This window comes from Anticarsia gemmatalis, chromosome 7, assembly GCF_050436995.1.
Source record: "Anticarsia gemmatalis isolate Benzon Research Colony breed Stoneville strain chromosome 7, ilAntGemm2 primary, whole genome shotgun sequence".
In the NCBI taxonomy this organism is placed as follows: domain Eukaryota; kingdom Metazoa; phylum Arthropoda; class Insecta; order Lepidoptera; family Erebidae; genus Anticarsia; species Anticarsia gemmatalis.
The window spans coordinates 7,249,815-7,264,902 of record NC_134751.1 but is presented as its reverse complement, the minus strand read 5'-3'; the positions used below and the strand labels follow the sequence as shown (position 1 = coordinate 7,264,902).

General features: G+C 35.2%; 1 protein-coding gene across 1 annotated transcript; it reads left to right on the top strand.

Annotated features, from left to right (window-relative positions):
- Nucleotides 1-5,055: 5,055 nt before the first annotated feature.
- Nucleotides 5,056-10,859, top strand: Gasz (ankyrin repeat, SAM and basic leucine zipper domain-containing protein 1). The gene is made up of 8 exons (XM_076116300.1): nt 5,056-5,300; nt 5,408-5,519; nt 5,851-5,979; nt 6,348-6,574; nt 7,039-7,292; nt 7,711-7,962; nt 9,270-9,498; nt 10,205-10,859. Exons 1-8 carry the CDS (start codon nt 5,226-5,228, stop codon nt 10,358-10,360), a joined length of 1,434 nt encoding a protein of 477 aa, XP_075972415.1. The 5' UTR covers nt 5,056-5,225; the 3' UTR covers nt 10,361-10,859.
- Nucleotides 10,860-15,088: the final 4,229 nt, after the last annotated feature.

Below are 15,088 nucleotides of genomic sequence, written 5' to 3'. Positions count from 1 at the left end.
AATAAATCTACAAAGTTAATGATAAACTGGCGTTAAAAGGAAACACATAAAAATATACGTTCGTAAACATAAGAATTTTGAAAGTAAATGTTTAAACGTTTAAATATTCCGCTTATGTCACTTGCTACAACAAGTAATGCCAAAAATGGCAAGGCTGTTAAATGTATTTTTGCAAATAATATAATTACTTACTAAATGCTGCCTGACCATGTTTATAAACAAGTCTCGCGAATAATAATAACTTGTAAACAATATTTATTTCTTATCCTTGTATTTAATACGTTTGCCATACGTTTTCGTTAAGGAATGTTATTTATATTTTAAATTCATAATTATGTTTATAACTAATACCAAAAGACGACAAATAACCAAATATCGCCAAATAGATTAGCTGTGTCCTTCCAAGTGCTGTGAAAATGGTGATGCTGCATAAATAATATATGTATTTCCTAAATTGGCATGACTGATCAAACTATTTCATTTATGAATAGAACACTGATTTACGAGTTAAAACGGAGCCAATTCAGTCCTACAAACAGATCAGTCCATCATTTATTATAGCACGATTTAAAAACATCGAATTCTATAAGAGCACATAGAGAAAGACTGAAACATAAATAGTCAATATTAGTTATATGAACGAGTGCACAATAAAAAGAACTCGGCGAGGCTACAGAGTCGCTAGTTCATTATCCAAATGGACTACAGCTATTTGATCCACTTATGTGATTGCCTGCAAGCATTATCTCTCCTCTACTGAATGGAAGCCATAAGTCTACCTCGTAACTCTCTCGATTCTCCTTACAATATTTCTAGGTACTTACGTTAGCTATAAATATGTATGCACATAAATTAACTATTGAACTAAGAGCATGATATATGTAAGTGTGAATTGTTGTTTACCGGAATTGTTAATGTAATAGCACTTACGTTCCAGTAAAGTCGTTTAAATACATCGTTTTCGTGAGTACTTTCTGCACGGAACTGTCTTAAATCTTCAAATCCCAAGTCGCTTCTACGTACCTACGACTTCCAGCCGTGAAAAGGTGATGATATCGTTTAAAAGGACGCTGCTGCTTCAGTAACACTGGTAGGTAATCTCAGCAAAATACGGGTAAAACGTGTATAAAAACCTAACCGAATGTTATCGAGGCGTATAATATGTTAATATTAGCCGAGGCAGCGAGGCATACCATCTTCTTCAATATAGCCATACCCTTAAGCAATAGATAAGAAAACAATTTCATTATAACTGCTGATAGACTATATTGTAGGATAGCCTTTTATACTCTTCCCATCGCAAAATAGATAAATACCGCACATTTACATTCATTGCTTAGAGTGAATCAAAAGAGTTGGAGTGCTCTGAAGAAATCAGCAGATAGAAGATAATGGACCGATCCAATCACTTAGCGAGGTCCACCTCGCTAACTTATACAACTACATACTCATGTATAAATTTACAAGGCTCTATATAATTTGCTGCAGGCGTTTGCCTTTGTTTGCCGTTAACGTGCCATACCGATGCGGGATCTTGATTCATTTATAAGTCTGATTAATTTCCTGTATTACTAGTTAGTACAACAATGGACGATTAATTAAGTTTCAAACAACACATTTAATGGGCCAATGTTCGAAATACCTTAAGATTGTTATTATTTACATAATTACATATGTATATTACCTACGTATACATGTTGCTTTCATGATAGATATTATTGTTTTTGCTGGAAAATACCCAGTATTAACGCAATATTTGGCAAATTTGCATATTGACTATAACAAAGTCGAAATATTTCCAAGATCGAAATCGTAACATTTCGTATTGCCTCATTGTATTATGTTTTATATTTAATGAACTGTATCTAAGATAGGTGAAAAAAAGTGTAGTAATTTTACAATATCAATCACAGTTTTTATGAAAGTGATCCTTCAATGGGGGTAAGATAACGTGTAGCAGGTACCCTCAAGGGTTTTTTTTTTCAGTGCGACGCCGAGAAGGCTCGCTCTATTTCCTACAATTATTCGTCGGAAATGAGATTTCGGATTAGACCGCCGTCTGATGAAGACGGCTACAAGATGGACTGAGACGAAAAAACAATTAAGTCTAGATAGGAATGAATACCACTGCAATATACAGTGGCTGAATTTATTAAACGTTTTTTTAACGACGAGATTTTAATTACACTTTACATTTTAAAACAAAATGCTTGTATGCTACTAATATTGCTAAATATTATTGATTGATTCAAACACATTGAACGGCTTTAACGACACACGAAAGCGTTAATAAGAATGAGTTATGAGTAACGAAACAGCATTCAAATAGCGTGAAACCCGTAGTTCTAATGACTTAGGAACCCTGTTACTTCGTTGCCATTTACCTTTAGCACAATATTCTATACACAACTCCGTTAATTAAAAGTTAACAAAGCCGGCGTCTAATTGGATGGTTTATCTGTATCTACGTACAACTCATTGTACACACTCTGAGTTTATTATAATTACATTATTGTTTGCTTACTTCATCTTTAGACGTTATTATATTACGTAATGTTCTCAGTACAAACTAAGCTAATAACAAAACTCTACAAAGCCATCTATTACCAGAAAATCATAAATCTCAGGCTAGCTTTTGACCAAAAAGCTACAATCAAATGACCCGTTGAAATTTTTCTAAATTGCATACAAAATGTCTCTTACAGACTTGTGGGTTCTGACGGCTATTACTTACAACGCAATATCAAATTGCTTTCAATTTATTTCGCAATTGCCGTCTTTGAGTTTCGCTTTGTAGGGGCCTCTGACGTCGGTCCGAGGCAACAATAAAATGTATTCGTCTCCGGAATGTTTAATATGGGGAAAAGTTTAATAACGCGTCCGGGCGGGCGGGGCGGTCGGTCGGGCGGCTAGCGGCCGCGCGGCCGGCCCGCGCCCGCCGGCCTCTCGGGTGGTCAGCACCCAGCGCCTCACCAGCCGACTGCGATAAATCAAATCTTTTACCTTCTACGTCGCTGAGAAAAATCCCTATTACATTCACAAACATTTCTTCGACCACCAGTAAAAAATTACCCTCCAATTATATTCGTGACTTAACATTCTGCCCAGTAGCCAAAGCTTTTGCTTAGGGAGGTACGTCCTTTCTACTAGCTCTTTGTTCCTTATTTCTGACGAATGTAATTTTATGTTAAGCGTTTAGATAATTTAACAAGTCAAAACTTCTCCAAGTCCAAATCTTGAAAAGTACTCGAGGATGTTTCTTTTCATCTGTTTTAAATCGATCAAGTTTTTCCGGACAAACATTCGTATCATAAATTAATTCAAAACTTCCAATTAAGGTGGCAATACTCAAAATAATGAGTACAACCGTACGAGTACAAACCAAGCGCATAAAAATGGAGTCAATCGCTCATTGTTGGTTACTACGGCGAAGTTGTGTTCTAAAAAAGCTGTTGTAATTGGAAACATTGTGACTGGAGCTCATCAAGACATAGCGACGTGGCTTGGCGGCGGCTCTGGTGTCTGCCATGCCGCCGACACAATGGCTCCCTGACGTTAATTAAATGTTAACAAACGCCCTCGTCGTCTAATTGGAACTGTTGCCTATTATCCTTACCTTTCGACGAGGAGAATAACTTCCAACCTTGTGAATTGTACTTCAGACTTTTTACTCGGCTTTCTTCAAATTGACTGCGACTCAATGCTTTTGTTTTCAAAGATAAGTAGACATCCACTCGTCCAGACACACGAAAGGTTTTTTAATTGGTCTTGGGTAAAAGTAATAAGTATCTGTCTGTATTATTTAATGAAAATTTACTCACTCCTGAATAATAAACTCAAAATAAACGTAATCGTAAATATTGTTAAAAATTATTCAAGACTTAAAAAACCTAGGTCTTTTATGTATGATGTTAGAATTTTTTTCTATAATGAAAAAAAATTAAATGCCTATGTAGGTACCTACCCGATTTTTAATTTGTTTCTTTGTTGACTCAATATTTGGGACTAATTTTTAATTGATTACTTACTTTGTGAGTATTTGAAATGGACATTTAACATTACGGATCAATAGACAAAGCTAACATTAATATTAATTAACTTAAAGTATAAGATTAACCTAACCAAAATAGAAACAGAAACTCCACGAAAATAACAAAGCTTCTTTTAACTTAGTCAAAACTATACTAAAGTATGTCATAATTTCATCGCACCTCTGCCAACTATTCATAATTATTACAAAAATCAGTATAAAAAGTGGGTAACAAAATTCCGTGGTATCAACCACATTCACCAGACATACAGATCCTAATATTATATAGGTCCTAGGTCATAGCTTTTAAAATGTCACGCTTTGCCAACGCCATCTACCGCTTGATAGGGGAACACGGTGTGAGAAACTGAATATTATAGTGTAGTTTAGATGTATTTTTAAACTTAATATCGGCCTCAATTATTCACAACGTGGATTGCAATAACTATAACAAAACCTCTAAAGAAATATCAAAATATAAGGAATAATCTATATCCAATCAGCTTGTGCCTGTGGCCTGTGTGTAAAACCTGGCTGAAAGAATATCATCAGTACAATATATAGGTAGTAACAAAATTAAGTTTCTATTTTAATTATTTAGAGATTTAAAGGATGCAATGGCTAGGCACAACGTTAACTTTGTGGCGCCTTAAAAAGTACTTCTGCCAAATGCCAAAGTCTGTCCAAATGGTATTTATGCAACTGGAATGAGAGTCCAAGTTACATTTTATAAACCATAAAGCCGTATTTAAAGCTGAAGGGTATCTTATGTGCCTCCAAAGGCGCAGCCTCAAACCTGGCGCACGATGAAAACTAATTTCTTACGTTAGCCGACTTAGCTTGTAAAATATATCCCATAAAAGTATTACAGCATTTTTCAATCAGAGAAAAATCTTCCTGACTACCTGTTTCCTTTTTTCATGTACACCTACCTATAATTATAATTTATTTATGTCGAAAGGAATTTGTTTCTAAAAACAAAACGTTTTATCATCTGTGCTGGCCGGCCTATCAAATGTCAAATGTCGAACCAACTGTCATGTCGAATTTTTCGTTGAGTTTTGTTTTGGTGAAAAACTGAAAACCTGTTGAAGATGAGAAACTGAAAGAAATTGTAGCCGTAGGATAATCTTATGTGTTTCAAATAGTGTACATATGTTATTGATTGGAAATCTTTTAGATAGAATAATCAAATATGGCACAATTTAGACCAGCAGGGCTTTCCGACGATGATTCGGATAGTGATGACTACGGGTTCTATGAAAAACCGGTATATAAACATACATATAGATTGTATTACTTAAATTTACATAGAATTGATAAAAATCTTTGAAAATGATTATGTTCTAATTCATAAATACCTTTCTAAATTTCCAGGTAAGGAAATATTTTCAACCACAGTTGAATGAGAAAAAGAAGATAGAAAATAACTTGCAGGAGGCGATTATAAACGGTAATGTCCAAGAAGTTGAAGAAATTGTCGCGGCAGGTATGATTTATTTACAAATTTCAATTGGTTTGAATTCAAATAAAGCCACCATAATATTGACTTTAGCCGATAGCCTAACCATTCGCAAATTTACTAAGTTATCTTGCATATCAATATTATCATATTTAATATTGAAATACAGTTCTGAATTAATCAATGCCGGCTTAAAATCAATTAGTTTATTTAAATAACATAAACCAATAAATTTTTATTTCTTAGAAAATCTGCTCTGGATCTACTTATACAACTACACTTCAAAGTGATCTGATGGCTATTCTACCCTAGAAAAATTATTTAAATAAATTAACAATTATAAATTGTAAAATTTCAGAATTAAATGATCAGGTGAACACAAAACTTGATAGTGGATGGACACCATTGATGCATGCCTGTTTCCACGCACAAGATAAGATTGTTAAGTTATTATTGGATAAGGGGGCTGACCCTAACTTTCATTCAGGTATGGATCTCTTGTTTGTTTGCTATAAAGTTTCACATTAAATTTATTTTATCTACATGTAGGTACCCAACAGAAAAGTCTATTCAGTGCTTGGAGAATTTTTTATTATCTTTATCAACTGCTGCGCAGAGGTTCCCTCTATAATTTTGCTTCTTGTCTGTCTTTTTTTACTGTTTACTTTTTCATGTCTACTGTAAACTCGAAAGTGCATTACTTATTCCAATAGGGCAAATTAAATTTATGATAATAAGCAATAGATGTAAAACACACATTACGGATCACCATCATAGAACATTAAGATATATATTTTGTGTTATTGTAAGCAATTTTTCTTTGCAATAATATAAATTCTGTATCAACAATTCCAGACTCAGTGACACCAGTAATGACAGCATGTTCAAACAGCAGTGCAAACAATGCAACCATTTACAACATTGTAATGGACTTGATTGACAAAGGGTGTATACTGAACATCGGTGATAAGTACGGACAAACTCCTCTCATGAGAGCCATAAGCAGTGGCCGAGCAGCTGTTGTAGAGAAACTCATTTACCTCAAAGTCAATATTGAGATGAGAGACCAACAAGGGTGGACAGTAAGTATTTAAGTACAGTGAAATATGTTTTGCAAACTAAATGATATACATTTATTGAGGGTATGCAAAGTCCCCAACCCGCACTTGGCCAGCGTGGTGGACTCAAAGCCTAACCCCTCCCCCTTGTTTGGGAAGGAGACCCTTGTCCTGCAGTGGGACAGTAATAGGTTAAAAAAATAAGTAAATGATAATAACTATAGCTGTTGTTAACTGCCTCTGAAGAGTGAGTGGTTGGCTCTATATGTGACTGCCATGCAGAGGTCTTGGGTTCGAATCCCAGGTTGGGAAAGTTATTTTGAAAGTGCAGTATATCTTTGGTCATTGCCCAGTGTTAGGAAGTGGTTAGACCTCCATGCCTTAGGAAGCACGGGAAACCGTTGTTCTGGCACCTGACCTCTCACTGGTCATAGATAGATCTTTTAAGACATTATGCATACCACTTGATATTAAAAAGTTTATTACAGGCTGTATTTTGGGCAGCACACCACAATCAACCAGAAATATTGGAAATCCTAATCGCACAAGGCGCAAGACTGAATGAAGTTGACAGGCACAATCGTAGACCGATAGATATCGCTGAATCTCATGAGTACACAAATATTGTTGAGATATTTAAGAAACATCTTAACATTGAAGAGGATGAACAATCAGATAGTACTTATAATTTGGAAATGACTTCATGGCAAGAATACTATCCAGGCATGGCTACAGGAGAAAGGTATAATATTTTCCTTTAACAATTACTCTTTTTCATACCCATCATTTCTGTCAAACTTCGAGACCACCAAGCAAATATTTAAACTAAAGTGTAGGTAAAGAACATCCGTGACTTGGTATTTATACTTATAATATTCAACCTAAGAATTTGTAAGATAGCTTCATAATAAGATGGAAGTGATACTACTACTACTAGTAGTTATGGCATTGTAATGTGGATTTCCATATTAGAATGCCGTGCTGAGACACAGTATGTCGTCACGTCGTGTTTACGTGTACCGACCCAAACATAAACCATAACTGACAATATCAAATAATATATCCTTTGATATGAATTTTCAAGGATAAACGACGTCATTGTAGCCATGAACCAAATTTTCCATAACTAGTGTTCTCATGCAATGCTCGTTTGTTTACAGACCTAATTACTGCAACGAAATTCCACACCTCCTGTACGGTATGAACTGTGAAAGATTAACACCTCTCATTATGAAGAGCGGTATGGATTTGAGGTCGTTCCTATTGTTAGAGGAAGGCGATATGATCAAAATGGGCATAGAAATGCCGTTTGAGCGACAAAGACTTATATCTGGATTGAAGAATTTTCACTTGAGAGGCTGGAAGCTTAATGCTGTGTCGGGGCTGTATGCAGCGAAAAGTGAAAATTATAGGTAAATAGTTTATGTCTGCATCTCTGTTCACGTATTGTTTTGTTTTTTTTTTGCGTTAAAATTAATTCTGTCTTCTTTCCTACAATTGTAATCGACCTGGATTAGGTAGGGGATTCCTGGGTCGCGTAAAGTGCTATTGGTATTTTTTTATTTATTTTAGAAGGTACATTTACGTGGGACTTAACGTTTATAATGGCGACACGTGGGTGAATGTCATACACCCCTGCCTACACCAGCGGTTATAACAGGCGTGATAATATGTATGTATGTTTATTAGATCGTTTCGTAATAGTAGCTGCTAACATGCCAGATATTAGATAGCAACTAGAAACCGCCCGCGACTTCGTCCGCGTGGAAACCCTTCCCGTGTAAATCCCGATCCGTCGGGAAAAAAGTAGCCTATGTGTTATTCTGAATCTTCAGCTACCCATACCAGCTAATCGGATCAATAGTATTTGCGTGAAAGGGTCAAACATCCATACATACTCACAAACTTTCGCATTGTAGAAAGTAGGATAGGCTCGTCCCATATCACATGAAATAAGAAATTGTAAATGGTGAAATGTGGATGTATTTCATACACCTCTGTCTACGCCTTCACCCGACAAGCGTAGTGTTATATATTTGCAATGTATTTTGAATCAAAGCAATTGTTGGCTATCAATCGAGATAGCTGTGAATGTCCATTTTCCAATTCTGTTTAAAGGAATACAATAGGTGACGCAAATCGCGATAAGGGAATACCGATTTGCGCATTGTTTGTGTTGAATTTGACTTTAATCAATGATAAATGTGGTATTGACACTAATTGAATAAAGAGAAATGATTCACTTAAGTAACATTTTTTACTGATAACCAAGCATATTATATGTATGAATAATTGTCCACTAACTAGTACTTGTTTTTATTATATTAATTATTATAAATTATAAATGTCCGTCACAGTGACTTTTAGAAAATTTAATGCATAGACATATTAAAAATAATTTTTGCGCAATTATTACTATAGAGTAACGTGTTAGAACCTAAATTCACGACAGTTTTAGGGCCCACGTTTGAGAATGAATGGAAAAACATTTTATAAAACAGTAGCGAAACACGTACCTACCAAATCATTATATATTATCTGCCGAGAGTCCATTGCTGGATATTAGCCTCCCCTACAGAATGCCACGGCAAGTCCCATCTCCAGTGACCCTTACAAAATCGTCGGTCGATCTTGTACCTAAAGCTAAGTGTGAAATGAAAAACATCAGTTTTTGTTCATTTATCCTGTTGTAATGTTATGTTTATTTTTTATATTACAGTGTATTAGAATGTCTGACGACATTAGGCACTCATTTGCAACAAATTTATATATTAGAAGCAACTTTGCAATACTCGTTGCGTGAATACAACAGGATTCAGAACAAAATAAAGTTTGAGCCGCCCGACTCGCCAACGCTTCTTAAAGTAAAGAGTGTTGCTAAGAAACTGCTCAATAACATCAATAACATTAGAAGGGAAAGTAAAATTATGAAGAGAAGACTCAATAAGGTGGGTAACAGGAATTCATAAGGTTGCTGGTCTGTATTTTCTTATTGTTAGTCTCTTTTATATTAAAGAGTGTTGATAAATGTCTAATGTCTTTTATATTCTGCTGTTGCGAAAGTTGAAAACACTGGTTTTCAATAGGCTAAATGAGTCACGTCGACTTTATGGTGTACTAGCTGACCCGCGCAACTTCGCTTGCGTCACATAAGAGAGAATGGGTCAAAATTTCCCCCGTTTTTGTAACATTTTTCACTGGTACTCTTTTCAAATTGGTAGTAGCGTGATGATATATAGCCTATAACCTTCCTCGATAAATGGACTATCTCACACTGAAAGAATTTTTCAAATCGGACCAGTAGTTCCTGAGATTAGCGCGTTCAAACAAACAAACAAACAAACAAACAAACTCTTCAGCTTTATAATATTAGTATAGATAATACTAAGTACTTTCATGGATTATTTAAAATCTCTTACTATCTCTTACTGCTGGGTAAGCGCTTCCTCCCGCATTGAGGAAAGGATTAAACCTTGAGTCTAGCACACTGGACCATTGCGGGTTGGATGGCATTAAGCATTTTTTTTGTTATCGTTTCGTATCCTTTTTCTTCGAGATAAAGGTGATCAATAATTAAAGTTTTAAGCTTTAAGCCACTATGTAACTCACCGCAAAAAACCTGCTACAGGAATATCTTTGCCTTGTACATTTCAGATAGTTCGAAGGAACCCGGAACCAGCGGATCTGATCAGGGAGAAGACAGTGCACGAAATAGCCAAAGAATACGTCACGCAAGCATTGGTCGTCATGTCTCTAGGTTTACTCGCGTACCACGCCAAAAATATTTTTATAAACTTTCTCAAAAAATAATATTGTTGTTGTGAAATAAATGTTGTTCCTGTCAGTATTAATTTGCTTTCGTAACACTGCTCTGAAAAAAGATAGATTGTATCAGGTATATATATATTATATTTATCAAATTTTTATTTACGACTTATTTTCTGATGTGAGGTATGAGGGATACCAACTAATTACTATGAAAGTTAACCTTCATTTTTCTCTCTCTAATCAGTTTCAATACTTACTTATTAAAGTCCTGCAGGCAGGTTCAATTATTATTGTTTCATTTATCACAAAGTGGCATCTCATTTTGTAGGTCAGAATACAAAGCATGAGGTAAGCAATCCTTGGCGCGGACTTAATTTCTGAGTAGATTCGTAGTAAGTCTTGTGAATTCAGTTACTCATAATCATCGCGCATTTCAATGCCATTTTAATCGGCATTTAGGACAGGGTTATACTTGTAGCACCACAGGTTAGATTCACCCAGTCATAAAGAGGTCAATGACACATTTAATAAAAAATACTAACATTGGATCTCTTACTATAGATCTATGATGCACTATTAAGAAAAAGCGCGAACAGCTTTACTTGCTTGGTCTGCGTAATCATCATTTATCAACTCGTCTGTGAGTGTATAAATACCTATATTTGTACTAACAAAAGCTATCATCATGATAAATTACTACCACGGAAACAAACCATTAGAATTTATGATTTAATCGTTTATACGAGTATTAAGCTGTAACGGTCAGTGGTCAGATTCATTGCACTGCAATCAATAACGGACTTTCTCTTCATTGCTCAAACACCGTTCATACAATACATTTGAACTCCAGAATAACAAATTGACAGAAATATGCATAAAATGCAAAGGCACCTCGACTTTAAACGTTCTTAACTTGCCCGTGGATTTTAAATAAATCGTTTTTTCGAAATATTTTCAACATTTGACAATGCCAATTTATTAAAACAAAAAAAAATGTGATAAAGCACCTGTCTTGTAAAAAAATATACACATAGGTAATCACAAAAAACACAGTTTTTGCCAAATGCTTGTGTGATTTTTTTCTAAACTGTGTAACATTACGCTGACATTGTGTTGTTCGTGACTCGTTCGTTATGAATGCAAATATTTTGTTTGAAGGGCATACAAATCCACCTATTTTTGTAACATCTTTGCCGCGCGAGCATTGTGTAAAACATGATACAACAAGGCCTAGAAACGAGTTAATTTTATGATTGTATGTTTTACGAAGAGCTCCTAAATACATCAACGTCTTACAGCAGTATTACAATCTACTTATTTCAAATATAAAACCCATTTATAAATGCAACTCGCACTGAATGAATGATGCCATCAAATGGCCTAGTCGGCCTACTTTTGTAATGCATATATTCCGGTTATAATTCATTTATTCAGGCGTGCATCACTGCACATCATTCTAGATTGAAAATTACGACTGTCAGTTGCCACCAGTTGTCATTCTCGTCCTTGTCACCTGTAGTCATGCATTTGGGACTTAGCCGGCATTAATTAGAACTTGTTTATAATTAATTGTGCGTCATTTGTGTTCATTATTCATACTTAGGGTGCGTAGGATGTGTCCATCTGTGCATTAATGCGCCGTGTGCAATGTTGCAGTCATCTGTTTCGAAACTTCCTTATATACCCACTATCTATATCTTCAAATTGCTTGTATCTACGTATTTCGTGATTCTATGCCCTTACTAAGACGCGTACGGAGTGGTTCCGCATGTAAATTAGGTAAATGTTTGCTCTACCGCCTGTTAATTAGAAGCAATCTTATCGTTGCCTATAATTGGAATGATCTCAGATAAACAAAATTAAAACTTGTTGTTGTTGTCTAAATGACTTCATCAGACATTAATTGGTAACTTGACCACATTTGACGAGTTTTACAAATTCCCGTCTAAAAGTAGTGTTAGAGTCAGCGTCTAGAAATGCGTTTGAGACAATCTACGCTCATTGCCAAAAAAACTTGATGAATGATGGATTTCGTTGCATGAAATGTTTTAGTCGGTTTAGCGCCTAGATAAAACAAACATCAATTTCCACGCTGTTTTCACTTGTAATCGTTGTTGATATTCGTTTGTGCCAGCCAGTATTAACAGCTTGCCAAGTCGTCAATTGGTACACCGGATCTGTACCGCATACCGAAAAATAAAATAGTTAACTTTTATGTATCATCTTGTTCAGCTATTAGCTGATGACGTGTGTAGTTAAGTACTTATTTAGACTGTAGTAACATTAAAATAAAGACTAAAGTGATCAAATGGATACGAGCCGAGCAAAAGTCAATGCCTGGTGGTGTTTCCATAATAATACGTCATTTTGAAATATTTCCTTGGAATTCATTACATCAACTACTAACTGTGTATTTGCTGGTGGTCTTTAGATCGGCTCTGCATATATGCGAAACATACCTCCTGCAAAAACGTACCTTGCGGAACGTAAAGATGTCACTAGTAATTTCAAATTAGTTTATATTTTGTACTCAGACGTACCTATCTGTAATTAAAATAAACCCTGGCTCATTATAACTGTCATTTATTTTTTGCTTTGAACGGAAATCCTGCTACAGATGCGTACCACATGGACTTAAAGTCGTTGTCGCATTACATTTATATCTCCTTTAATTGAAAAAAGACATTTTAATATTGTAGATCTTGACTACTTGATATACGGATCATATCGGTGAAGTCTTGCAAAAAGATTAGGGGCGTAGTATTGGTAATCGTCCTGTATGAGTTATTATATGGATGTGAATGAAGAAAGGAAAGTTTTGTAAGGATAGTCCCAAGTGATGTTCTCTGGACTGTGATTTTATGTATGGGCTTCCTCCGTGGCGCAGGGGTTTAGGTCACCACGCCGCTGCCATTGCGTTGGGAGGTCGTGGGCACTCGTGGGTTCGATTTCCACAAGGAACAGTTAACGAGCACAAATAATTGTTTCGGGTCTGGTTGTACTTTGTAGCCGTTGTTTGTATGATTGTAAAAGTCCCCGCGACACAAGAGCAATTCTTATTGCGGGAGTTGTCTTTTTATATCGCATAAAAAAAAGTAGGTATGTAATCTTTTAGAGTCTAAACTCTTTTTAAGGCCGCTCTTCGTCTCCATAAGGAATATGGTCATTAGTCATATTCGTAACTTCTTTTATTCTTAGAACATTTGGTTCATTGTTTCAAGTGTTCTGGCGCCTGGTAATTCATGACAAAAATATAAACGTGACATCCTCCCCAAAGCTAAGTAGGTCAGATTATTTATGTCTACATTTATAACTCTCTGGTCTAAGTGGTACCTAGAAGTAACTTCGGATCACGAGGTCTATGAATTTGATTACTTGCTTGGGCAAAAAGACCATCTTAGTATTCGGTCAGGAAATTTGTAATCGGTAATTTATGTATGGCCGAACAGTGCCACGAACCACGAAACCTAATGTCTACGAATTCGATTCCTGGATTTTTCTAAAGTAGCGTCGAAATTTTGGTCTGGAAATTCTTAAAATGCTATAATAGATTATATTATTTATGTATGGCCGAACCGAACTTCAAACTTTTCTTTAACATTATTTAAGTAACTATATACTTACTATACATGTTATATTACTGCATTGTACTCTTTCACTGATATAGAAAAAGTCAGTCGATTGTATTTGTAATTGTGTGTTCAGCAGTCGTTCAAACAATGGCCTTTTATTTTGTGGTACAAATAGTTGCGCAATGGTTTGTTGCTTGTGAGTCAGCGCTTCGTCCGGTTTACCCAAACACGGAGTAACGTCATACCTTCATACTAGTTCATACGTATAGTCCAACAACTTAGTAGAGAGCCTTGTATCCAGGGATAATGACTGTTGGAAATATACGAAATTAAGAATTTAGAACATCAGTGACTCGGCTTGGTGACCTATTTGATACAAAACGATTATTTTATTTCAATCTAGATAGTGCATGTCAAGTCTCTCTACCAATTTGTCGGACTATAATAGCAAGTAGGTATTACTGGTATAACGGTCCTATTTCTAACCGTTTCCTTAAGTTTGTATTAAAAGAGCCATAAAAATACGCTTTTCCGTTGACATAATAGTCACGTGATTTGCATCGAGTTCAATACCACCGTTCTCTTATGTGTTTCGATTCTAAATGCGTGAATTAACCGCGAAAATCTATTTTAATCGTGGCTTGAATCGTAAATTTTTGCTGACGCTGATCGGCTGTTTATATTAAGAAGAAATTGTAATGTAAGTATATAGATTTCTTTGATAAATAAACCTTTGACCTTTGTATGAAAAAATATAGTTTTTTTTTTCTATATATGTCTACGTGACTTGAACTTATTGTGATACATAGAAAAATTGTTATGTATTCAGAACCTCTGTCTTTTTTCTATAGTCAGCTTAAATATACCTTAGTTAAGAATCAATACTTTATAGACGTTTGACATTATTTCTTAATGATGTAAGGAAAACCTCTTCAAGGATAAACTTCACCTTAGGTTTTCCTTGAAACCTGAATAAGAACTCATTATAAACAGACTAGGTACATACCTAATTTACATTATTATTCTATGCACCACACTAATTAATTTTCTGGTAATAAGTGATAATATTAAGGACAAACCCAGGAACACTAATTGCGAACCTACAACAATGAGCATATTAATTAATTCAAGTAATTGTATATTTTTCCTATGTATTTTCCTTGTGAAACACGTAGCTACCTATAAATTATACACATAC